The sequence below is a fragment of the Callospermophilus lateralis genome, chromosome 6 (genome assembly GCF_048772815.1).
Source record: "Callospermophilus lateralis isolate mCalLat2 chromosome 6, mCalLat2.hap1, whole genome shotgun sequence".
Classification (NCBI taxonomy): Eukaryota; Metazoa; Chordata; class Mammalia; order Rodentia; family Sciuridae; genus Callospermophilus; species Callospermophilus lateralis.
This window is the reverse complement of record NC_135310.1, coordinates 42,202,315-42,230,029: the sequence shown is the minus strand read 5'-3', so window position 1 is coordinate 42,230,029 and position 27,715 is coordinate 42,202,315. Positions and strand designations below refer to the sequence as shown.

The 27,715-nt window shown below is 32.7% G+C and overlaps 1 protein-coding gene across 9 annotated transcripts in view; it reads right to left on the bottom strand.

Annotated features, from left to right (window-relative positions):
• The window catches only part of Trdn (triadin), a 362,446-nt gene that overhangs the window by 129,280 nt on the left and 205,451 nt on the right, over positions 1 to 27,715 (bottom strand). For 8 of the 9 annotated variants that reach the window (XM_076858293.2, XM_076858296.2, XM_076858294.2 and 5 more), the window contains 7 exons: positions 24,494 to 24,523; positions 17,768 to 17,797; positions 17,006 to 17,023; positions 12,270 to 12,302; positions 12,120 to 12,146; positions 9,898 to 9,924; positions 797 to 844 (listed from right to left, as the gene is read on the bottom strand). In XM_076858293.2, the coding sequence (XP_076714408.2) occupies positions 797 to 844; positions 9,898 to 9,924; positions 12,120 to 12,146; positions 12,270 to 12,302; positions 17,006 to 17,023; positions 17,768 to 17,797; positions 24,494 to 24,523 (213 nt within the window). The remainder of the gene's footprint in view (positions 1 to 796; positions 845 to 9,897; positions 9,925 to 12,119; positions 12,147 to 12,269; positions 12,303 to 17,005; positions 17,024 to 17,767; positions 17,798 to 24,493; positions 24,524 to 27,715) is intronic. The other variant, XM_076858291.2, reaches the window with a different exon arrangement.

Sequence of the window (27,715 nt, the reverse complement as noted above, 5' to 3'; positions counted from 1 at the left end):
TTGCTAGTTTGCTGAAACTGGCTTTGACTTTGCAATCCTTCTTCTTCAGCTTCCCAATTTGCTAGAATTGCAAGAGTGCACCATCATAACTGGCTTGTACTCTTTATATAGTATATGCAATAAAATAGATTTTTAGAAATATTATGTCATTTTGGTGAAATATGTGTGTAAGTTTGTGTGGGCTGGGGAGACAGACAGAGAGAGAGAGAGAGAGAGAGAGAGAGAATATATATTAAGGATAGTCTATTAAATTTTTTCTTGAAATAAGTTTAAAGACATTGTATACATTATTGATTTCACTCCAAATGTCCCAATGTATTTCTCAAAGCAAAATAGCTCCAAGTCAGCATCTCATGGACTACATTTCCTAATGTCATATTATTCTTGAACAAAGTGAATATTTTTCATGTGAGTTTGTTAGCCAAAATTTCATTTGTTCAGGCCCTAAACTCCTAAGGTAGTATATTGAATTTGAATGATCCATGGAGATGACTGGAATCCTACTGATTTTATGTAGTTTCATTTCCACAAGTTTCCAAAAGGTAACTTGCAATTTGACTATAATTAGGGTAGTATTAATTTATGGCTTTAAGGAGAAAAAAAAAGGACTAGCATTAGAACAACTAAAAACAAAGCCTTGATAACATAGATGCAACAAATCTTGTGCAAAACGAGTTTCTGTATCAATAAAATGGTAAAATCAATAAAACTATTCATTAAGTACTATGCCATACACTTAGAAACTGTAGCATAAATAAGTTACAGTCATGACATCTGTTTGTTTAGCTGCATTTACCTTTCTTAGTTGAAGCAGCACCAACCTCTTCTTTGCCTCGTTCAATTTCTGCAAATTCAGATATTAAAGGAGTGAGAGAAATGGATATTGGAGATACCAGATCAATATGTCATAGTATTGTAAGTCAGACAAGAACACAACAATCCAAATATATGGCACCCAAGAGCAAAGCAAGCTGCAAAGAAAGACAAACTCCCAAGAGCTTGTATGCTTTGGTTTTTAACATATTGACATTCTTGAAAATTACTACAGAAATTTCCTTTCAAGGTAAAGCTCTGTGATATTAAGTAATTTTATTATATAATAAGTAGTGATCATAAGAAAAAGGTCACTTGTTACCCGAAATACAATGGAATACTAAAGGATTAATTTACAGCTAAATGTAGGTGGTATATGGATTTTTAGGGATGAGCACTTGGAAAGTCTTCCTTGCTTGTTTAATTATGGAAATAGTCAACATGATATGACCTCTATCGGTTAACTTTACATTCTAAATGATGAGACATAATATTACAGAAAATTTCATTTGAATGTTGCTTTCAAAAAGAAAGAGAAAGATAATTTAAAAGGCCATTTTTTAAGGATTTCTCAGAATATCTTGCATGAAAGATAAGAGCTGCCCTGAAGATACAATCTGAAATGTTGATTATACTACAAAATATTGGAATTAATATCAAAGTTAATTAAAGGATTAAAGGAGACATTTCTTTTCTTTTTTTCTTTTTCTTTTTTTTTGAAAGTACTTAAGTGTAATTTTATTCTACTGTGCATCAATGCCAGATACAAACACAACATGGTTTGGATCACTTAATTGTTTCAGCATTCCATGTTTTAATATTAATAAGAAGGACATAAATGATCATTTCCTCCCTAAATAGTGCAATGAAAAATTTAATCTTTATTGCTAATAAGACATTTTATAGCATAGAAATGTGATCAAAGTGATCCTTTACTTTATCATATCATAAAACACAAGTGCTTACTGTAGAACAGTGATACAGTTCAATGGTAAGGAAATTTGCAATTCCTAAGGAATCCTGTTGTTGCCATGATTGATTATTCAAGTTAACTATCAATAGTAAAATGAGTTGTGGTATAAAGACAAGAAGTTACCTATACTAAAGGAACAGTTGATTTCATTTAAGAAACTGAAGCCTGGATTCTAATTAATCTTTGAGTACATACAAAAGAATGTTCTCTTAAAAAATTCTATGTAATCACAAATTTAGGTAAACTAATTGAAAAGGTGGCATTTTCTATAGTTCACATGAAAAACAGAAAAATAATGATGAGGTAGTGAATTTTTACAAAGCTTTATTTACTCATTTTACAAACATTTTATTGTGTGAAGTTGTTCCCTTGATCATATGTTTTATTTTTATTTTTGTTGGCATTTGTATTTGTCCCCTACCACCCATATCACCATAGCTGAGGCTATGGAAAAAACAACCAGTGGACACCTTCACACCCTTTTCTTTGCTATACCACAATGCCTTGGGCTATGAGAGAGACCAGAGATTGAAAAGAGTCATTCAATGACTTCAGGTTTTAATACCACAGTATAAGATCCCACAAGAAAATAAATTAAGCCTACAAAAGAAGTCACATAAATATCCTCTTCTTCATGCTGCCTCAAGACTGTGAGCTCCAGGACCCAGCAGACCTCTTAGTATTTTATACCTTCCAGGTGACTTTGACAGTCATTCTTTGCTTCAGCATGCATCAGAATCATCATGGAGGGCTTTTAAAATACAGGGGCAGGTCCAGAAAATTGAGATGGTAACTCTGGTCATGTTCTAAGAATTTGTCTTTCTAACTAGTTCCCAGGTGATGATTTTGCTGCTGAACTGGACCATATTTTGGAAACTGATTACCAAACTTCCTCTAAGAATCTGCTGAGGTCAATCCTACAGTGATCTTCACTCCTGTTTGCCTCAGGTCTAGCATGAGCTCTCCATCAGAAAAGAGAATTTATGGCTCTGTATGTCTCTCCAAAACTTTACCTCTTTCCAAAGCCCTTCCACTGTCCCCTTTGCCTATTAGCAGTACTGTCCCTATATTTTCAGCTTCTTAATATGTTCCCTGTATTCTATCCATATACCAAGTCCTGTCTCTCCAAAGATGTTGTATCCCTACAATCTTTTAAAATAAAGAACATTTATTTTTCCATGCCCCACATATTAAGGCATCTGGAAGGGGTATACACTTAACCCTCTTGGCTTCTCAATACTTGCCATAGATTGTCATCTCCTTGTTTCATCCAGATCCCAATTCTTCTGAAGTACACGCTATCAAATCGTAGCAGGCTCTAACCCTCTTTATTGTTGTTGTCAACCAACCTAACAGCATATCCTTTCATTCAGTGAATAATTTTGTACATCACTACCCTTCTCTACACTACTGCTATTGTGGGATTTAATTAAAAATCATTGTCAAAGCTAAATGTATATTAGAATGTGCTGGAGAATTTTGATAAGTCTATTCTATTCAGATGTCTGAGGTGAGATGCAGAGCCTGAATTAATGAGCCTGGGGTGAGTCCTGGGTATTGGTATACTTATATGATTTTCAAACACTTCTAATATTTAACAGAATTAGGAGTCACTGTTATACATGATGCATGCAACCACATGAGCTCTCACTTCCTTGAGCTCCTCACTTGAGAAAACCAGAAACCCCGCTTCTCTGATGACTACCACAAATATACACTTGGACTTTTCCATTATGGTCAAAACTTGATTTCAAAAATCCTGTTCCCTGGTTCTGTTGCTTGTCTTCACATTTCACTTACTAAAGAACTCCCTCTAAATAGTATCTGATCCCATCAATACTGTGATTCCTGCAATCTTACCACTTTCCTACCACTCAAGATCTTCCTCATGTTCTGTCTTCATCTCTAACCAAGCTTGATTAAATGACCTGTGGTTAGGTCATTCATCTGTTTAGTATTCATAGTCATCTTCTGCATTCATTTCTGGGGCTGCCTTTAAGATGCTGGGTGGATAAAAATAACAGGTTTTTTTTTTTTTTTTTTTTTTTTTTGAGGCTCTGCAGGGTAGAAGTACAAAATCAAGGCCTTGGCATGGCCCTCTGAAGCTCCCTCTGAAGGCAGTAGGGTGGATTTTCTTTGTGTCTTGAAAGCTTCTGGTGATTGCCAGCAATCCTTGGCATTTCTCTGTCTGTCATGGCTCTGATTTCTTTCTTTGGTTGACACAGCTGTTCTCTCTCTGAATGTGTATATGTTTCAAAATTTTCCTCTTCTTATAAAGACACCAGTCATCAGAGTTAAGGCCCATTCCAATTTAATATGACCACAGCTTAACTTTGTAAAGACCCTATTTTAAAATAAAGTTATAACTGCAGGTACAGAGTTAGAACTTCAACATAACTTTGTGGGGACTGCAGTTATCTGGCAAAATACCCAATGTATTTTTTGCCAGTTGCCTAAGGAGCCATCCGACCTGGAGAAAGACCCTAACCTTGTTGCCAACCTTGCTTCAAATGTCAAGCACAATACTCATGGGAATGTTCAGCACTGGCCAACAATATTCTTCCAGACCAAGTGAAGTTGTTTCCCCCTTCCCTTTGATAACATGCTCACAATTTCTACTCTTTCCTCAAACTGTCCAAATCCAACAACATAAAGGGAAGCTGCCTTTGAGAATTTCATAGAGAAAATAAGTACAGGCTACCTCAATTTTCTACCACCTCACTAGCATATACCCATCCTCTTTATAGTTTTAAAGGATAATCAGTCCCTGCAGCTATTTAGTATGTATCCTTCAATCTGCACCCTGGGTCCCACCTCCTTGTATCTACTCAAGGTCATTGTTCTTGCAAGGTTGCTCCTATCTGCTACCTCATCAGTTCTCACCTTCCCTGATGTGTTCACATCATCTCAAAAGCATGAATACTCTGTATCCACAAACCACCACATCCTTCAACTCCCTGTTCCCTCCATGTTCCATGCAGCCTCTAGAGAGCTTCTACACTCCCCCCCCCCACAGCACTTCTGTCTTCTCACTCTCTATTTTTAAACTGTTTTATAGTGAAAAATATGATATAAATTAAAGGCACATGATATTTGTGCATCTTAGTGAATGGTGATAATGAATGCTAACATTTGTATATCCCCTACAAGCTTAAGAAATAGAATGCTATCAAGACCTTTGGAAACTTCTGACTTACCCCACCATTGTTGTACATAATAACTCTTTTCATCCTGGAGTTACTCGTGACATTAATTTCACAAAAATATTTCTTTATACAATTTTGTATTACATATATTTGTCTCTAAATAGAGGTAAGATAATTTTATATGAATTAAATTATATTGATTAGTGAATAAATTTGTATAAATTGGATTATATGGCTTAATTTTTCTCATTTGCTTTTTTCAAAACATTGAAATGGCCAGGCATGGTACTGTACAAATATAATTCCAACTACACAGGAGGCTGAGAGAGAGAGAGAGAGAGAGAGAGAGAGAGAAAGAGAGGTAGACTTGTTGATATGAGTAGCTGTCATTGATCACTTTGAACAGCTATATAGCATTCCATTGTGTAAAAATTCTATAAATTATCTGTTCTACTGTTAATGGACTCTAGGTCATGTCTAATTATGTGCTAGTATAAATAATTTGACTACAAACATGTGAAAAATTGTTCTTAGAAGGTGAACTCGCTGGGCCATGGCATGTGTCCATGTTTGAGTTCAGTATATAAATGCCATATTTTCCTCCAAAATTTTACATTCACATCACTAGTGTATGCAAGTTTTTATTGCTCCATTCATCGTCATTATATGATCAAATCTCCCACTTTATACCAATCTGGTATGTATATATAGTATCCTTTATCTGAGTTTATATAAAATCCCATTATTGCTTAGAAGTTCAACATTTGGAAATGTTTGCAGGTCATTCACACTTTTCTTTTTTTAAGCTTGCTTCTAGCTTCTGTTTTTCATACCATTCTTCTGCCAAATGGTCAAATGCTTCCTCTTGTTTTTCAGTTGTTTTTTTTTTTTTTTTTTTTTTTGCAACTAGTTACTTATCTGTGTTATAAACAGCTTTTACAAGTTTGTGGCTTCTTTTTTACATCTCTTTAGGAGGCCTAATAATACTTCAGTCAATATAATAAATCAACTTTTAAATTCATGGTTTGAATTTTTCATATCTAGTTTTCCCAATTTTTCCATATTTCAAAAATTATAAATATGTTTTTCTGGGCTTTTAAAAAAAATAACACGATGTTTTGCCTTTACTATTTTAGTCCCTGAACCATCTGGGATTGATATTTTAGAATTGTATGAAGTAGGGATAAATTACATTTTTTGTAATGAATTCTAACTACATCAGCAACATTTTAAAATAATCTACCCATTCTCTATCTGAAAAGGCTGTTCTTTCTTATGTCAGATTTTTGCTCACATGGGATTTAATTTAGGTCTTGTTTTTTTTCTCCGTCTTGTAGGAGAATTTGTCTGCATCTACACCAATACCATGCTACTCTTTGAAATAATAATATCAGGAGATATATTTGAACAATAATATCAGAAAATCTGTATATTTACACAGTTAAGACTCAGAACCCCACAGTTATCGTTTATACTGCTGTTTTTCGTGGCCATCATTTTATTTTCTGGTACTGAAATTTATTCCTAGCTTCTTACTTAAAATCCTCACTGCCTCCTTTCTACTTCCTTGTGTCTAAATTAGCCTTAGATTCTGCTTCTGCTAGTACTTTCTCTCTCTCTCTCTCTCTCTCTCTCTCTCTCTCTGTCTTTTCTTTGCCAATCTTTGTGGACATTCTTGGAGTCTGCACCATGAAATTTTCCAAATTAAAGCTATCACTCAGTACATCAATATTAGCTTTACACATAATCTTAATAACAAGCATGTATTGCCCTACTTCCTCAGTCAATCCCTCACAACCTAGTTTTCCTGGTACGTTACTTCAGTGCTACATCAATACTGTGTTGAGTGTATTCGGACAACAGCGACTGAGATGTGAGGAGCCATCGTGTAAATTATACAGACTAAACAAGTGAGAAGATGGTCTAGTAATAATTATCCTGGGATAGTATAGTCAACCATGACTAGTGCTGACATTCATGATCATGTTTGGTATGCACACATTCTATTTGATATCAGATGTGCTGGTTCAGGTCCATATTCCTTTTCCTCAAGAATTCCTATGCCAGAAAATGTACTACTGAGTCCAAAAATGTATCATTTTGCTAATACAAATTGTCTCCAAGTATTACTTTAATGTTAAATAACTAATTAAATTCAAAAGGACCTAATTGTTCAATTCTGCATACTTGCTTCTCCTGAATGATTCTGACATGCATTGGAAGAACTGGTCACAGAAGTCTGACCTACATATTTAGACACTGAAGTGTGGTTAGAGTGATGAACATAGGCTTGGTGGCTGAGCATTCTCAAAAATCTGTGGAATACTTAAAATCAGAGGATGAAAAATGTCGGTTTGTTGCTATTTTTGTAAAAATTTAGATCCACAGTTTAAAACTGACTAGACTTTGGCCCTGACCTGGTATTTGATAAAATTTTTTTCTTAAATTCAAATTGACCACAGGCTGGTTGAACACACATATGGGATAAGTGATATAAACCTCAAAGTCCTCAACATGGATGAAGTGAACTATTGCAGTGCCTCCCAAGGACTAGAAAACACTGATCCTTGACCAAAATAAATAAAGTTGGGGGGATGTGATCAACCTATTGAATATACAACAACTGCGATAGACTTTATTGAAGATTCACCATGATTAGCATTAAACATCTGAACTATTCTACTCCAGTGGCCTACTTGTTTGATCCTAATTGCATTGCCAAACTCTATGTGGCTATATGATGTATGGGGGGACAGGCTCAGGGAACTGGAGTGATGGGACTTTGTTGCACTGAGGCATTTTTTGCTTGTTCCCTGAGAAAGAAAGTTATCTGTGTTGTCTTGCAGAAATTGCAAAATCTAGATTTGACATCCCTTCCTGGTCCAAGGCATTCTTCTTCCATCAACACCATTCTGTGGCCCATAACTCTAGATGTGACCTTCCCCAGCATTGTGTCATTGAACCTGGAACAGTTTCTCTCTTCTTCAAGTTCTTAAAATCTATTAGAAGCTCTACCCTGAAATGATATAGCCCATAGTTCAATCAAGTCTTCCAATGTTTTTACTAGTGGACTTCGATTATTCATCAGTACCTGAGGGAACAGTTTCAATCCACTAAATTAATCTTTGTTTTATTTTTTCTCTGATCCAGTGTTAATGGCAAATGTCCCTTTACATTTACCATGGACTTGCTCTGTCAATATCACCTTTCCTATGAAATTCAATAACATGGAATTTCATTACATAAATGTTTGATTTATGTTAATTCAGCTACATATTTCAATTTCACACTTACTTTCCTAATTTAAGATAATGTAAATTTGTACCCCAGATGTGCAGGCTACATATACAAAACTATGTTCACCATACTATATGGAAGATTTAAAGACTTTTCAAGAGTATTTGTAATGATATATAATTTTCATTTTAGGTATTGACTTTACAGACAGTCCACTATATATAGGAAATGTGCAGCACTTCTTATGTTGTACGGCTATAATTTCCAAACGACAAACAAGAAACCAATTCTTAATTGGAGAAGTGGCTGTTATTAGAAAATCTGAACAGCTTATGAGTTGTCTCTCATTAATTTTTATATTGACATAAAATGTCCATGTCAAGTTCATATGTCTCAACCACATAAGGGGTAGAATATTAACTCTTGAAAATTTTATGTTGGGTTTTAATGATTTGGTAACCCAATATGCTAATCTCCTGCAAAACATGCTGATCTTTTAAAAACTTGATTGGATAGTGCGTTTCATAGTTGGCAGATCATACAGATTTTTTTTTTATTTCAGATGAATATTTTTATCTATGTCACATTTTCCTACTAAGAAAATGTTAATTTTTAGAGTAATTTTTAATCTAAAGTTCTTTACCAGAGCTGTGAAATTATCAGTTTGTTTTATACATTTTCTTGATTATGCATTTCTACATACTAAGTGCTAGCATACTAAACAATTCATAATATAGAGTTCCAATTAGCTTTGCATTCAACTTTAAACTCACAATTTTTCATGGAAATATAAATGGAATTTTAGATTCATGCTAAACTTCATTTTTAAAGTCCTCACCACTCCAAGGGGAAAATTCTAAAAGCAATGTTCTTTTTTAAAAGAGAAAAAGAAAGACATTATCATCTATCTAATTAACATATATTCCAATTATTCACTGATATGTTTACCAGTGATAATACCAGGTATTATGTATTAGTATCATCATCAGTACTTATATAACTCTAACCCAAAGGAATATATAAATATATTTTATCATGCACACAACTGTCCGTAGGTCATATATAAAAAACTTAAAGACGCTAACCATGTTTTTTTTTCCAAAAATAAAATGGAAGCCCTTATGCTTAAAATAATTTCCATTAATGGCAACCTGTTAGATATTTTATCAAATTAAGATTTACAAACAAAAGAAATCAGCTTTTTCCCTTGAGCATATTGTCAAGGCTACCACTGATACAAATGCCATGTTATAGTTGCCAGTCAATATTTCATAATCTAAAGTTACATGGGTTAAAAGAAGAATATGATAGCAAAGAACAGTTTAAAAACTGGGTTTGGGGGGTACATTTTATTAAAGACAAAACTTTTATAGTAGACAAATTATGTTGCCTATTTGTTTGTTCAAACAATTAATTATTAGAATAATTATAGAATTATTTAATTAAGAAACTGAAGAGATCATATATTCTGCAAAGTATAAAACAAGTCACAATTTGAAGAGAGTTTATTATCTGGACAAATTAAAATTTACAAAGTAAAGCTCTACAGATAAAGCGTCAGAAGCATGAATTCACAGAAAGACTGAAATGAGTAATTTGACATATTATTCCAACACAAAAAAAATTGGCAATCCAGCTCAAAAATTAGCATTAGCAATGTCTACAGCAGAACAGTCAAGAGAATAAGCTGCTAAAATATGCTCTACTTAAAAGTTTCATTCAACATACTTGCTTTTACTTGTTTTTCACTCGCAGCTGTTAATGATATGAAAGAAGGTCTATGTTAAACATACTTGTGTTTTTATAAAATAACTTTAAGGTTATTTTAGTTGCTTAAAAGACTGTGTGTAAAATCTTAAGGACCAAAAGGGGGAAAAAAACAACAACAAATAAACAAAAAAAAAGCAAATTTTAGAAAGAGAATACATAGCACTACAATTTCTTTGACATACTCTAAAAATACTCATGAACCACAGATTTTTGTTTTTATTTTCTGGGGGACTGCTATTTATACATCTTCCAACATAGAAATATCTTTCATGATTATTAGTGTTCCATTTTAAGTTTGCAAAGATCTGATTGCTTTTGTATTCAGGAAAATAACATTTTCCTCAAATTCTATAAAATGAAATGAAAATAAATAAAGAAATAATATGGCAGATTATCCAATGGTTTAAATTTTAAAAATACAAGTAATTACTGCTAAGTAGCTCCACTGTAATCAAACTCTGAAATGAACAGATGATTTGAAGCAATTTTAAGTTATGGCATTGTGTCATGTTCAATATGAGACATGGTATTTAGCTATGAAGATCCTTAAAACTAGTTATACCAAAAGACATTTGATATGCCCCTACATATTTTAAAATGTGTCTCTATTTGAGCTTTTTGCATATGTACATAAGTATAAATGTGTATTACAGAGCACTAGTGGGAATGCATTCTTGAACAAATAGGCTGTTCTCTATAAATAGATAAACCATTCCTTACCAAAGGTTAAATGGTAGGGCTGTTAATGTGAGACGGTTAAATGTGCCATTACATCATCTTGTAAATTATGTATTTGGAAATCATTCAGTTTTTAAATCTTAAAAACTGGGATTATTCTACTTGGTGTCCTTCTTTCACTTCAAACATTGTTATCAAGTGCCCTCTGTGTGCTTGGAATCACAATAGGCATTCTGAAAATAAAGAGATAAAAATAGGCTCTATTCTCTAATTAAGAACTGTTGAAAGTATAAAAAAGAAGAGAGTATAATTTTAACAGTATATTAAATGCTATTGTAAAGGTAAGGAAATGATGCTATGGAACTGGTTGGAGAGATACCTAATCGGATTGGGGTTATTGCAGTAGTTTTAACAAACTGGGAAGAAGAAAGCATGTGGCTTTAAACCTGTGATTTGCTATGGTTGTGGCTAGGATAGTCCTATGGTGTAGCAGCTCTATTTGCATTGTTATATACAAATGGCAAATATTATTTCCACTTAAATACAATGAAATCGAAGGAATGACTACAGAACATTATATGAAGCTATGACTACCTGCAACATGTGCACACAAACACAAGAACACACCAACCCAAATACCCTCCCTTAACAACAACAACAAAAAAAAACATGCTGGTTCTTTGGGTGACATTTCTTCATGCAAACTCAACATGAAAAAAAAAAAAAAGAAAAGAAAAAAGACAGGAAGAAAAAAAGAAAGAAAAGAAAAAAAATAGAGGTCACTAGAAAACATGAAAATTTTTCATTCGAATGACATACTGAGCAGGTTAAATGTTAGAAAAAAATAAGAAAATGATTTGGTATCTATAGTAACTGCACTTTCAGTATTTGTTGATTGGGTTGGTTTGTCTCATTGTTTGATTCTCAGTTCAATTTTTTCCTATTAGATTACAAATATACTGAGAATAAATCTACCTCTCTTTTTAAGACAAATCCCCAAGTGTTCAAGAAATGCTACTAAGTAACGTTATGCATGGGGGGAGAATATTTCCTAGAAGTGTATATTTCATATTTGAAAAGCAAAGTGATATTAGATGCATTCACAGGAAGTGTTTGCTCGTGTTTTATTTTGTTCTTTGCATTTTTTTTTTCACTAAACAAAAAAATTCTACTTCTCAAACATTGCACAAAGGAGTTCACTGGGGTTATTATGAAGTTTCAGTTTCTTATTCAGTAGGACTAGGTGGGGCATTCATTTCTTAATGAGTCTGCATTCCTACCTCAGCATCAGATGCTGCTGGCTCACAGGCCTCACACTGAGTAGCAAGGGTGCAGCATGTTATCAGACTTTTACTTTGTAAAACTGCCTTGATGTTAAGTTTGTGTCAAGAGCTTGAAAGAAAGGCTGAGATTTCCTGACCTTTCCTGCCTCAGACCACCCTTTACACATAGTCTGAGGCTACCTGTCAGTAGAGCGAGTCTACTTCACCAGAGTAACTCACCTGAAGTTTCCTTCTTTGGTGACTTTGCTATATCAAGCAAGAAAAGAAAAAAGAATCAATATTCTATGCCATTCATTTATAATTTATCATTAACTTGCAAATTAAATAATATCATAAAATTTTTTAAAATGAATACTTTAAAGAAATTACCTGGTTCTGCATGTTTTTCTTTCTTTTCCTGTTCTGAAACATATTTTATTATTGTTATTATCATTGTCATCATCATTATTATTATTACAATTATGTGAATTACATCTTAATTGTTTTAACATAAGCAAACCCACATGCTGATGCTGGATTGAAGCAACTAATAAATACCTTGAAGAGAGTATAATTTCTCTTGGGAGTTCCCTCAAAGAGTAGAATCAAAATATTCTGGATATTTACAAGAATTCAAAATTTACATAAATAATAAACCAGAAACATAAAATGAATCTATAAAAATCGAGAAAAATAAATTTATTATCATTTTAGACCTACATGAAATAAATCTGGAATGAAAAGTAAGCTCAAAGGATAGCTATTATGGCTGTTTAAAAATAATTCTCAGAAAAAAATGAAGATGGACAGATTTCATATTTACTGTCTTTTCTAAATATATTCTTATATTGAAGAGATATTAATTTAGCTAAGAAAAATATTCTGTTGGGATATATTTAAGAAACTAAAATAAGCTAAGAAGCAAAGGAGGAAGCAAAACATACTTGCCTGGTTTGAGGAAGAAATACAAATGCTCCTTATAGAGTTCTCAGCTAACATTTATTTTTAAGAACCTTCTTTAGTCAATATTGTTTGACACAAGCATTATTCCAGACTCAAGAGGCATTAAGAGCATAAAGCCAACAGAAAGGGAGAAGATCTTTGCCACCTGCTTCTTAAGTAGGACATTAATATCCAGAACATACAAAGAACTCAAAAAACGTAACACCAAAATCACACAAATAACCTAAACAATGTGGGCAAAAGAACTGAACAGACACTTCTCAAATAATGAAATACAAATGTTCAACAAATATTTATTTTTAACATTCAATATCTCTAGAAAATAGGGCTACACAAATCAAAACTACACTGAGATTTTATCTCACTCCAGTCAGAATGGCAACTATCAAGAATATAAATAATCATAAATGCTAGCGAGAATGTGGGGAAAAAATTACACTCAGCTGTTGATGGTGGGACTGCAGAGCAATGTGGCACTCTGAAAAGCAATGTGAAGATTGCTCAAAAAACTAGCAATAACGCAGCTATCCCACTCCTCAGTATATAACCAAAAAATTTACAATCAGCATCTAATATTGATGCAGGCTCATCAATATTTATAGCAGCACAATTCACAATAGCCAAGCTGTGGAAACAAACTTGGTGCTGTTCAACAGATGAATGAATAAAGAAAATGTTGTCCAAATACACAATGGAGTATTACTCAGCCATAAAGAAAACTGAAATTATGGCATGTGTGGGTAAATAAATGGAAATGGAGACTATCATACTAAGTGAAATAAGCCAGTCCCCAAAAGTCAAAGGTCAAATGTTTTCTCTAATATGCAGAAATAAATCCAACAGGGTGAGGCAGATGCAAAGAAAGAGAGAAAACAAGGAGTGGGAATTTCATTAAAACAGAGGAAAGATCAGTATAATAAACAAAGGAGATAGTGGGGGAGGAAATAGAGAGGGGAAAAGGGAAGAACAGAGGAATGAAACTGACTTCACTTTCACATGTGCATACATGAAAATAGCACAGTGAATCCTAACATCAAGTATATCCACAAGCCACTAATTTAATAAGAAAAAGAAAAGAAAAAAATACCAGGAAACTGAAATATCAGTAGAGTAGCGAGACTGGAGCAGGAGAAGGGAGGCAATTGGGGAAGTGCTAAGAACTGAATTAGAGCAAATTATAGTCCATAGTTTTGTGATTATATCAAAATGTATCCTAATGTTTTAGGTAATTAAAAAGATTCAATAAAAATTAATACAAAAAAAAAGGAGAAAGAAGACAACACTCTACAAGAGGACAATATGCTTTTCACGGAATCAACATTCTGGAAGGCACAACAAACTGGAAATATATAGGGCAGCAATGCTTTGGAGAAGCCCACAGTGCTGTGTCCTGTGTGGTGGCAGTACGACAGGACATCCTCAGCAGATTCTTGGATTTATGACATTTCCTTGATTTGTGTTCCATTCCTTTTCTCTAATGGGTTAAGTTAATAAAAAAGTATATACGTCCCCACAAGAAAAAGAGGAAGCTAACATTTACAATATATAGTGTACTAATTTTACATGAAGTGCAAGCTCTAATTTTATGGGAAATGTTATCATCCACATTCCTATTCTTATTTATTTTGACTAGATAAGCATGTCAAATTAATTTAAAAGAAGGTTTTCAAGAAATGCTATTAGACACTGTTTGATACTTTAAAGGAAAGCGTTAGAAAAATTCCTTAAAGTTTCATTTATGGAATAAAATATGAAAACTGGAAGCTGTTCATGCTGAAAGAATATTATGAACTGTATTTTAGAAACACTTGGGGTCACATAACCCTGTATGGTGATGGCACAATCTACCAACCTTCAATTCCACTCATCAGGCTTATCATTGTGCAGGGGTAAAGAACAACTTGCACACGCTACGACCATGCACAGGCAGCAGAACAAACAAAAGAGCTTGCTTGAGCAAGGATTGCAGGCTAAGTTGAAGGAGTATAGGTGACTGAGCAAAAATCCAACATAACAAAAATATTACCAAGTGTCTGGCAAATTAAATGTATTGTTTAACTGCTGGATGAAAGATTGAACTATACAAGATTTGTAAAGTAATTAAAACAAACAAAAAAGATATTACTGGGCACAGGACATAAAAATCAAGCACCAGCTACATATGAAATTTAAAGTTAAAGAAAAAAAGCCTGCACTAGAATATTAGAAAGTCATCACATAATAATATACTGTGCTAATTGGGATGATATGCAAGAAAACACATGCAGAAATTTTTACGATATATGATATTGCATAGAATATTTATTGAATAATTATGTATTATTTAATAATTATTATTAATATAATGATAAATATAAACAATTTTACCATTAAATTCTACAGGGACTGCCAAATAAGGCCCCTAATTGATCATTTGAGTTATTTCTTTTTATTTTGAAAAAATTATAGATTATAGGAATTTATAAAATATACAAAATTTACAAAATTAAGTATATGTGAATCCTTCACCCTGTTTTTATACTTAAAATAGGTCTAAACTTAAAGAACATGACTTAGAAAACAAACTTTTAATTCAAAAGAAATTAAATTAAATTTAAATTTAATTAAAAAGAAAAGTGGAAACAGAATATAAGGCTAGAATATAACATCAAATGCAGCAATATTGAAGATAAATCCAAATAAAATTCAAACACATAATAATAGCAATAGCAAAAGCAAGTCTAAATGACAAATCAGAACAAACAAGTTAATTTGGAAAAAAAATTCATAGCTGTTTTGAAGAAAACAATTACTTCTGCTAATGATTTCCCAAGTCACATCTATGGAACTTCTCAAGGAGGGAATGGGTTGTGCTATAAATGAAGGCCTGAAAAGTCATGTTTATTTATTAAATACATCAACACCCTGAAGATTGCCAAGGAGCTGCCATGTGTCTGCAGGACATTTTAAATCATATAAACTGCAATAAAGTGAAGGCCTTAAGGAGATATGTGTGTGTGTGTGTGTGTGTGTGTGTGTGTGTGTGTATATATATATATATATATATATATATATAATTTTTAAAATCTCCAGTTGTCCTCCATTTTCCTGCTGGTTTGTGGAGTAGATTTTGTATCCCAGTGCCAGAACTTACCAGCAGCTGTGCACACTCATAAATCTGATGCTGAACAAACACACACTTCTCCACAGATAAATTGCTCCCTCTGGCTGGGTTGTAGCATAATTTCATGATTCTTTCTACAGGACATTTTAGAGCTCTTTCATGACATTGAATGTCTCAGAGTCCTAACTTTATAGGGCTAAAACATACATAAACATTTTTTTAAATGTTGTATATTTTAAAGCTAATGTTTTTAATACCAATGGGATCTTAAGAACTATATAGTCCTGGAACAGTGCTAATTTTTAAAAACTAATTGAGTAGGGTGAATTTTATTTTTAAATTTTGATTTGTTAAATGTCTCCTATTTTCTTCAGAGGAGAATACATGTTTGTAAAAGACACAACCTCAAGGCATTGAGCTTTACTGAATAGTTACCAAATTTAATGGTGTGTCAAAGTAACATTGAATTATGCCTAAGATATAGATGCCAAACAATGTTATTACACAGAGTTCATAGTGCCTATAGAGAGAAAATCACATCACAGACAAAATGTAATATATTGTTTACACATGTCAAATATTTATGTATTACAAGAAGAAAGACAATAGAGATGAGGTCATAAAACTAACCTGGAAACCAACTTCTATTCAGTATTTTCTAAGAACTGAGAACTGACAAAATTATAAGGACTAAATTTACACACACTTTAAGACCATTTGGGTTAATGCAACATGTTTATATTTTCTATTACAAAACTGTGGATAGTGTTATTAAGTGTTTGCCAGAGTTGGAAAAAAAAAAAAAAAAAGGTTATAAAAAAGCTCGCTATGCTTTCCAGGTCACTCTGACCCTGTAGGCCATGTATTCTTCATTCTGAAAAAAAAAAAAAAAAAAAAAAAAAAAGCCAGAAAAAAAACAAAACAAAACAGTTCACATGCATCAAACATAGAACAAGTACATTCAAGATTACAAGTTTAAATACACCAGCAATCCAGTTTATAGCAGTAGAAAAAAACAGCACACATCACACGCAAATAGACTTTGCATGCATTTTCTTACTTTTTCCCTTCAACTGCTCTGTTGAAAGAAATATAAACAGAAAAAAAACATTGATCTTAAAAGCATTAAAGATAAAACTTACTACTATCACATTTCTTAGACCACATATTTTCCACAGTCTCCCAAATATTTCCCCTTGAATTTTACAATGAGTGTTGCTCTAAGGTATTGTCCATTATCGTAAGAAGTGCCATAATTTGATTGAAAAACATTATTTGACAATTATTATAATGTTAAGTCATTTTAAATTATTTACACATGGCAGTCTTCTTAAATAAACACACATGGACAAACTTAAAAAATTTGTGTAGATAAATACTTTGTACCAATGAACAAATGTGAAAAAGTCCAAAAGATGCAAGTATATACTTGCCAAATGAGTTATGATTTCATTCCATTTATAATTCATGCTGATGTGTTGAAAATTAACTGAATGTATACTTTCTCATTAAATGAGTGCCTGATACTTTACATTGTTTTATTTGTAAGGCAAAATTTGAGAACAATAACTGTCAAAAGTAAATATATGCAAGGTTTAATTTTTTAATACTACTGAATATTTCTCATGGCAGTGTTAATAGTAAAGATTTAAATTCTCTCTCTCTCTCTCTCTCTCTCTCTCTCTCTCTCTTTCTTTCTCTCTCTCTCTCTCCCCCTCTTCCCATTTTCTATTTCATAAGTTTTTTTTTTCAATATTGATTCTTTAAGAAAAAACCTACTTTAGGGTTCATAAAATAAAAGGGGAAAAAATGTGTATACTACCTTCTGTAGGCTTTTTTGTTTTCTTGGAATCTGAAAATATAAAGGTAAGTTATTCATAAAACAGATTAGAGAAACCAACAACTTGAATAGCTCACAGCAAAAGTGACATCAACAGTGAAATCATTTGCACTAAAATGAATTGACTACATGCAATGTTTCTGAAATATGAAGCCTAAAGAGAAACTACCATGTTTTCAAAAGAATGAGCATTGAAGTAAGACAGGGAGGTGAGAAACCTTTTAAAGCAAAAAATACAGAAAAAAATAAAATAAATATCTACATGTAACTTATATATGTATATATGAATATTAAACAGTAAACTCTGAGTAGTAGGAGAACTGTGGAAGAATTTGTGTTGTATCATACATTAAAAAATTATATGTATATATTTTATATATAAATATATAAATATATATATATATATATTTCTATAAGAGCATAGCCAGTTTTCTTTTTTCCCAACTCATGCAAACACCTAATTAATAACAGAATCCACAGTTTTGTAACAAAAAATATTACCATGGTGCATTAACCCAAATGGTCTTAAAGTGTGCATAAATTTAGTCCTTATAATTTTGTTAGTTCTCAGTTTTTAGAAAATACTGAGTAGAAGTTAGTTTCCAGATTAATTTACATATATATTAGTGTGTGTGTGTGTGTGTGTGTGTGTGTGTCTGTGTGTGTGTGTAAGTCCAGGTAAACTGCATTGTACACTCTTAGAATAATCATATACTTCCAGCACAGCATCCCACTCTAATGGAAAAGAAATAGGGTCATATTGCATGTGGGCTACTTAGGAACACATTGATTTATAACTGCTGTATAGTAATGTGTACTCTGTGGTCAACAGACATCTATTTTGCTTTTTATACAGGGACATTCAGCCTAGATCTGAGGAATTTATTATTTTCTATTATTTAGACCATAAACTCTATGTTCCTTTTATTTTAAAATAAAAACACAAGGATTTCTGAATCTTGTTTATATTGGAATAAAAACAACTTAGTTTATTTTTTTTATTTTATTTTTTGCAGAGAACATTTCCTATTTTGTCATTTCTTATATGCCTTCATAACCTAATTTTGAGATTCTCTAATACTGAAATTAGAACATGATGATGACCAAAGATTGAAACATGCTAAAGAAGAACAGATTTTTTGCTAGCTGACAATTATCTGGCTTAGAACCTGCAACAATGGACACTCCTCATTTGCAAGTTAAGGGACCTGTGTTCCTCACAGTGATGTGGCTGTATCCGTCATCCACTTCCATAATAAAGCTCTGGACCTGACATGTTTGGAGATGACAATACACTTCTGTTTATTCACAAAAATCAGTTAGATGGCCAGCAAAGTTGTTCTATGAAAACAAAAATGATAACCAAAAATTCTAGAAACACTGTGGGGAAAGTGACAACCCATTTTGATAACTTTACCAAAATAAAAATACTTTGGGAAAGCAACCTCAGAAAGAATCCAGGCTGTTATAAAAATTAGTATGCTTTTGGATGTGGTAATTCCATTTCTAGAATCCCAAAGAAAAAAATGCAAAATTATAAATACACTTATAGGAATATCTTTTCCATGAAATTAATTTATTCCTCTAAGTAAAGAGAATATTAAACAGTAAACTCTGAGTAGTAGGAGAACTGTGGAAGGATTTGTGTTGTACCATACATTAAAAAAATTCAGTCATTAAAATGATGATTTTGCTAATTATGTCACAATATGGGAAAATATTAGCTAAATAACTTTATGCTGACATAGAGTAGTAATGGAAAACTCAACACAATATATGTATCTATAGAACATTTTTATTTTCAATCCAATTTCCTTCTCCTTAATAATGAGAATCAAGAATCAATAATATATTGAATTAGATATCAATTGTACCAAAATAAAATAATATAAAACATAATAGGAAGTCCAGAGTCAGGTGAATTGTGGTACACATTAAGATGAAATAAAACATTTCATGAAATAGAAATGTGAAAAATAGCAATCTTCTATAAGGAGATCTAACCAAACTGGTCTTTTAGAAGTTCAATATATTAACTTTAAGAATGAAAAGCTACAGTGAAAGTCATCATAAAGATCTGTCTTTCAGATTGGAGTCAATAGCTCAAAGGACTTATATAAGAAAGGAATCTGGGCAACTGAAAAAATAGAGTACTTAGAATTCAAAGATCACATACTGACCCTGAAAGGCTATCAGTATGAGCTGTTTAATATCCATGCTTTTAAACTTCATTATGCCCTCTCAACATTTGTTGCTGAAATGGCTTAATCAATATAAAGGTTTACTTGGTTAATATACTTTCCTATATAAACCACCTGCCCAATACTCTGAGCATCAGCCCTTTTTTTAAAAATTAGGAACACTGAGACCCCCCAACACCTATGCTTTAAAACACAGTGATGTGTTGGCATTCTGTTCAGTTCGTCCCTCATCTTTAGCAACACATCAAGTATGATCTATTATGTTCTTAGTGAGGACAGAGGAAAATGAAGTACCAATTTATCTCAAGGGAAAAATGAACTCTCTGGTAGTCCACTCTTGCTGGGAATAAAGAACACTGTCTCCCTTATGGAATCTGTTGGATTAACATCTTTCTTCTTACAATACCATACACTTTGCTTTATTTTTCCACACAATTCCTCTTCATATTTCGATTTTGAATCCCTAGGACTTGAGGTAATGCTCATATGCATTCAACTCTATTTTTGCTAGTGTCAGTAAACAATCAATCTCATCTGGTTTGTTCTTAGTAGAGTTCTGTCTTCCACATGTTAAAGCAGAATTCTTAGCATTCTAGCCCCTAGGAATTCATCAATTAAAATGAGATTAAATGAATGAGATTTACCTAGCTCTGCTCATCTAGCCCAAGTAGCAGCACATGATCATACACACATAAAACAATAGTTAGTTATGACTTCCCAAACTTAAAAAATAACTTATAGTGATGATGATGTTGGTGGTGATGATGATGATGATGATGATGATGGAAATATATTTGTTACAGAATATTTGCCCGGGATGTGAGAAAATTGGTCATTCATATTTTATATTTCTTGTGACTATTATGTATGTGTTGAGTACTAGATATTACTGATTCACAGAATATATATTTGAACAATGTGAAAACTAAGAAACTTAGTCCCTGCAGAGGATAAAAGTGAATTGGACATGACCTTCTTATCAAAAGTCTGAAGTTAGCTAGAGTAAAAGGAAAAGGATTGCAAGTAACATGAAGTACAAAGTGGTAAGAAATAAGCTCCATGGTGCATTATAGAAGACTGAAAGTATTTTTAACTGAGAAGACCAGAGTTCTTAGAGGACAGAGGAATTATCATGAACTCCAAAAAAAAAAAAAAAAAAAAAAAAGCTGCATATTTCATAGAAAGAAAAAAAAGGGGTTGGGGTGTGGTAAACTCTGTTAGGATAACAGCAAGAACTTTCATATGTAAAATGAAGAGCAGCTTTGTGGAATAGAGTACATAAAGGAAGAATGTGGGTAAGAATAAGAGCAACATATCCACACAAGTAAAGGTTTAAACTGCAACTAATGAATTTGAACAGGATGCCTTGTGTTCCCCTGGAACACAAAACCATGGGAGTCTTGTGAGGACCAAGGAGGCCACTTCCCATGTGCCTCCAAATTTCTCCTGGAGACTGTAAAAATAATTTCTCATCACCTCCAAGTTTTCTTCCTAGACCCACTTGGCATAGAGCTGTAGACCACAGAATCATGGCTAGAGCCTGGAATTGCCTCCTCAGCAAGGAAGTGATCCTAATTTGTGTTGCATTGCAACCTCCTCCCATTTGTTTTTGCTTCACCCTTTTTGGAGTGTGGAACAAGGGCCATAAAGAGCTGTCACTTTTAGCTTCTCTTACTTTTGATGTCCATGAACGTAATAAGTTACCTCAATCTCAAAAAGGTTCCTGGCATCTTTACTACTGGATTTATTCAGGCATTGGCCTTGAGCTTGCCTTGATGTGTGCTTGACAGGAGGTTAGAAAAGGCAAGTCAGAAACAGAATATGGAAATGTAATTGCAGATTAAGGCCTATAGAGTATTTTCTGTGATCATGGTGGAGTCACTCAATATTTTAAATAGTTAAGAATATAAAAAGTGTAATGAATACAGTTGAATATTTTGGAAATAGATAATAGTATAAGCAAGATAATTATTTCTATCAAAGAATCTCAAACATTTTCATCTCAGTACTCCTTTAAACTGTTAATAATTACTAAAGATCCAAATAGCTATTTTTGCATTTATTGATGTTTATAATATTTAAAATGAAAGCTAAGAAAATTTTTAAATTTTATGTATTATTTATTCATTTATTAAAATTATAAACCTGATATATTTTAATGTAAACAACATATTCTATAACAAATATATTTCTAATACATAAAATGGTGAAATAATTGACTTCTGTGACTCTCGTTAATGTCTGGCTTAATTTGAAGAGGGCTAGATTTGCATATCTGCTTGGGATTTAGTCTGTTGCACTAATATACACCACTAAGCCACTGGAAAATTATAGTGTATACTCATGTGAGAATGTGAGAGAAAAAGGCAGATGGTGATTTCATATTTCTTTTAAAAATAGTTTTGACATTGAAGAACTATGGAAAGGATATTAGGAACCCCCTTGAAGTCATTGACCACTTTTTAAAAAAACATCTGACTTTGGGAGATCATTGCCCTGGCAAATATGAATTGTTAGTAAAACTCATTGAAGTCACAAATGGCAATGTGAAGTCCCAACTGGAAAACTAAAGCCTGTTTTGTAATGAAAATCAGTTTTTCTAATTATTTAAGGAAGGATTAAACCAAAGAGAATTTAGTCAAACTGAAAATTATAAAAGACTAAATTTGAGGAGTAAAGGAAAAGCTGGGGTTGAAACTGACATCAGAATTTGAATCTTGATGTCTACAAGGAGAGTGTTTCCTAACAGGTCACAGACAAGGAAGCTTTTGAATTTCCACTGGCAAAGTTCTGCCCAAATTCTTCCAAATATGGCATATAGATTATGGACAATTTATTTAAAAGGTGAAATGACATATATAAGCCAGAAAAAATAGAGGCATAAGAATAGGGGGGAGGGGAAACCAAGCACAAATCTTAAAAGTTGTGAAATCATAGTTTCCTAAAACATTGACTTGGATACCAATGAAAAAAACAACCATTCATATTACTCCTTTACTTAAATCAAATGAAACTTAATTTCTTTTTTCTAAGAGGGAATACTGGAAGGATAACTAGCATTTCTATACAAAACTGTGCCAGGAAGTTACAATGTTTTTATTCTTTAAAAATTCCCTATCTTTTTATCAAAGTACTCATAATATATATATAGTATCAGTTGCCAATATACATTTAAAAGATAGCAAAGGGAACCCATATTGATTTCAATCTCTTGACGAGAAACATTAAAATGTTCTAGCAGTCTTTGCTATAATACTTTAGCTTTGCTTTCTCTGAACAAATAACCAACTGAAATATTTTCTCTTTTTCATGCACATTAACTTTAAGCTTCTTGTGTAACAGAAGCAGAATGTGACTCAAACTGTTAGGATCATGGAAAATTCTGATCATGTTAAATAGAAAATATAACCCTTTTTTATGTTTTTAGATCATATAGTCATGTATCCACATTCTATTTTTATTAATAAAATGGGATTAGATTAATAAACAGTGGTGAAAAGACTATCCAAGTTTTGTCAGGGCATGCATTACAAACATCCCTCTAAAAAGGACAGCAGTGGTGTGGTCAGCCTTAATGTTTAATGCAGGACCAAGTTTATACGACTTTCTTCCTGCCTACAGGCATCTGGCCTCTTTTTTTCTTAAATTTTTCACTTTGGAAACCTTGTAATTGCAAACTCTTTCTCTGTCCTTTCGAGATACAAATTTGCTACAACCCATAAATGTCTTTTACAATAACTAGAAAGCCATCTTTTTTTAGAATATAATTATAGAAAAGATAACATCCCTATTTCTCAGTCTTTTGGGAGGGTAGGAGCCTAACTTTGATAGATTCAGTTAGAAGGCACATATGGCCTTACTGCACTGATCACCCTCAACTCATTATTGTCCAGTACTTTGATGCTAGCTCACTCCAGCATTTAAAAACTCTCAGGCGTTTAGCTTCAGTGGAATTAAGTTCAATCTCCTTCCTCTGCTAATAGACTTGACCCTTATTGCAGTAGTCTTGGATAAAGTCTTTCTTTTCCATTTAATTCCGTATAATGTAATTTTCCTTTGCTAACAAGATATATTTTACTCCATGTCATGCCACCCCCCCAAAAAAATGAATTTATTTGCAGTGGATGACTATAACTTATTTGCAGCTTAATAGAGCAAAGTAACATCAGTTACTTATGTGTGTCAGAGATGCAAGGAGTTAGTTTAGGAGAATGGGGTCCATAATTTACAAATTTCTAAAAATTGATAAAACTGCCAACAGAGTAGGAGGTTTGGGATTTGCAGAGGCTGTTTTATCTTGAGAAAGCTACACTAAAATTACATTTAAAGAAATAGTTCATCCTTTTGTGTGAGGTGAGATAGAAAGAGAACATTAATGCAAAATGTATGCAAATAATGGATCCAGTTATCTGAAGGGGATATAGTAAGGAGAGCAGTAAAAGCACAACTCTAAATATTGGTAAATTGTTCTTACAAAAGTCAGAGTGAGATTTTACATAAAACGTACCTTCTTTCTTTTCATCCTTTTTAGCTGCTGCTGAAATAATGGAAAGAAAATGGCATTTAAACATCTTAAATAATCATTCCTTAGAACACTTCTAAGACTATAAGAATCTATCTCATGTATTTATAAGTTCAGTGATCACTTTTGTACCCATTAATCTATCAAAATCTGTCATAAGAATATAACCTTAAGTATTAATTCATGTGAAGATTCAAATTTAGAAATAAGCATATAGCAAAAACAATAAAAATAAATTGAATTACAGTTACAGGAAACCCAATTTGTAAAACATGTTTACTATAAGTTAATTTTAGATTTTATATTACTAATATGAGGACTATAATTACTCCTAGAAGTTCATAAAACATAGACTATGACTGAGTGTCCCAAACAAATGGAGATAATATTTTACAAATTATTTATCAGTACGCAATCTACATTTATATTTATAATAAGAGTATATTAAATGTCTCATTTCATGAAGGGAAAATGAATATTCCACTCTGCTTTTTAGCAAATTTATGCTGTTATCTATACAGAGAAAGGGGCACAGAACACTTTAATCACTTTTGAATTTTGACTTCCTCTGTGGTGGCATTCGTCCAATCCTAGATCATGAATCTAATTCTGGATAATGGTTTTAGTTTATGGTTATTACTAGAAGGATTTGGGGGAGGTGCTCTATAAGTTGAAATTTTTATTAGCAAGATGGACCTTGTTCTGTTCAAAGGAAATTCAGAAACAAATACAATTGAGAAGTCTTAGGGCACATTATTGAATCTGAGATTGAGCACACCTCAGCAGAGTCATGACACCTGATTAGACAGAAGGGTGAAGATCACTTAGGACCAACATCCAGGACTACTTTGGACATTTATTCTATGCTGCTACAGTTGCCCTGTCACCTTTGGTGCCTTTTCTCAGTTATTCTTCACAATAGCCTTGTAACAAAGGCAACCTAGAGCAAGAACTCAAGCCTCAGAGAAATAAAATGATTTGTTAATGATTGCCTATTGAATAAATACCAGAATAGGGTCCCAAATTCAGGAATAAGATAGGAAGGAAATAAAATATATTTTAATTTATTACAGGTCTTTCTATTTTCTAAATATTATTGAAATGCTACAAATTTTGTAGTTAAAAAGAGCATTTACAGATTGATTCCAATTTATGCCTTTTGTTTTTTGTTTTTAATACACTTTTAACTGATAATATAAATGCAATAAAGAATCCTATTTAGATATTTTAAGTTAAACTACTAAAATATTGGTCTATTCCAATGATATTATGAGGATAGTAATGTAGATAACTAAAATGAATTCAAAGATACGGACACTGCCTGATAGATTTCAAAGCTATAGGGCATAATTAAAGCAAGTCCTGTAGCTTTGACTCAATAATTTTGTTATTCTTTGCAAAAAAAAAAAAAATAGTTCCCTTAAGACTTAATAATTTTCAAAATCACCCAAGTATATATTTTGATTCTAAAATTCACATAAATTTTCATATTTTGCCTAATGTTTGTACAACGGGGAAAAGAAGTGAAACAGTATTGTTCTTTCAGATACTATGCAGGAGGGGTTTTGCTTTGTTTTACTGTTGAATAATCTCACAATATTTCCGATCATTTAAGCCATATTCTTTCCAAAATAAGTTGGATTACATGGTAGGAGGGAAGAATTCTTTAAAGAAAGACACAATAAAACAACTAACAATTATTTACGAACAGTTGCTACAATCTATCCAGGTGTCATTGAAGGCGCTCTGGCTAGTAAGCCCTGAAGCCTAAGCTTTCTCATCAACCATACATAAATCTACTTCTGAAAACCAAGGTGACCAATGCCTTGAACAAAAAGATGGCTGAAAATGCAAATAACTTTCCAGTGTTATTAATCCTATGAATTCTAAAGAGAAGAAAGTCCCTAAATCTGAAATTCATTCAAGAATTTGCAAAATCTTTTTCAGCAACATCGAAATACTTTGGTTTCTGACATAATTCATGAAAAACAATCTATACATACCCATGTGCAGTTTAAGGCATGCAATACATACACATTGTCCTTTTTGTTATTCTTATACTCTTTGACAGCTTCAGTTTCAACTTTACAATTAAAATGGAAAAGAGTTTATTGAAGGAGTTTGACTTATCAAAACTGACACTGACTTCTAGTGTTTCCCTGGGCCTTTATAAGATGGATGGCTTTTATTCATTGCCATCTGGAAGACCACAGAATCTGTCAAGCTGGATTCTATGCCCAGTAGCTAATCAAAGCCAAGGAGGTGAGATCCAACTGTTTCCATTATGGATTTGAGACTTGTGTTCCATGTGTCTTACCACCAGTCCTCAGTTCAGCCTGACTGTGATTCTAATCCATTTAACTGCATTATGTGGTTGGATGACTCCTAAATTTACTGAGTAGACATGGTTCTCAATAATAGGGCTCTTGGTTTTCATATTCTAATGAGACTTGCATGACTAACATTTCAATTTGTTTTCTCTTTCTGTCTTCTTTCTGTAGTATATCACAGATACTTAATGTTTGCTTTAGCAATACATGAGAAGGTAATTGGTAAAACTATATGAACTCAAAGTGATAGCGCGATCTTTTAAACTGAGTTCCATTAGGGCATCTGTCATTTCTCTGGTAGCTTAACCTCAAAAATTGTGTACCTAGTCATTTGACATAAATGATAAATGCATACATACATAAATAAATACTTCCCTTATTCCTCTTTCCTTTCTGATTTGGGTCTATATTCCATTTCTTCAACACATTTTATTATGTAATATCTGTGAGCCCTGATTCTTATTGGCTATCAAAAAATCACTATCTGAATTACTCTCTATCATTTCAAGATTAAACTGCCAAAAAGCAAATCACCTTTTTCCTCTCAATGAGTTTCTTTTCTTGGGACTTATGTATGATAATGACCATCATTCTTTTCACCTAGACTCTAAATCTCAATATAATTTTAACTCTCTTCTTTGTTTCAACCCATATATTCTATCAAATATTATTTCTTCAAAGTGATCTTTATATCTACACTTTTTTCCCCTGCCACACTCTTAGTTTGGGTCTGTTATTAACACATTATTCTCTTGTCTTAATAACAACACACTTTAATATTATCTCTCACTCTTTCTTTTTAATTAAGCCATCTACCCACTTGCAGTTCTTTTTCTCATTCAGTCCAATTCCCAGTCATGATCCAGACTCATGTCAA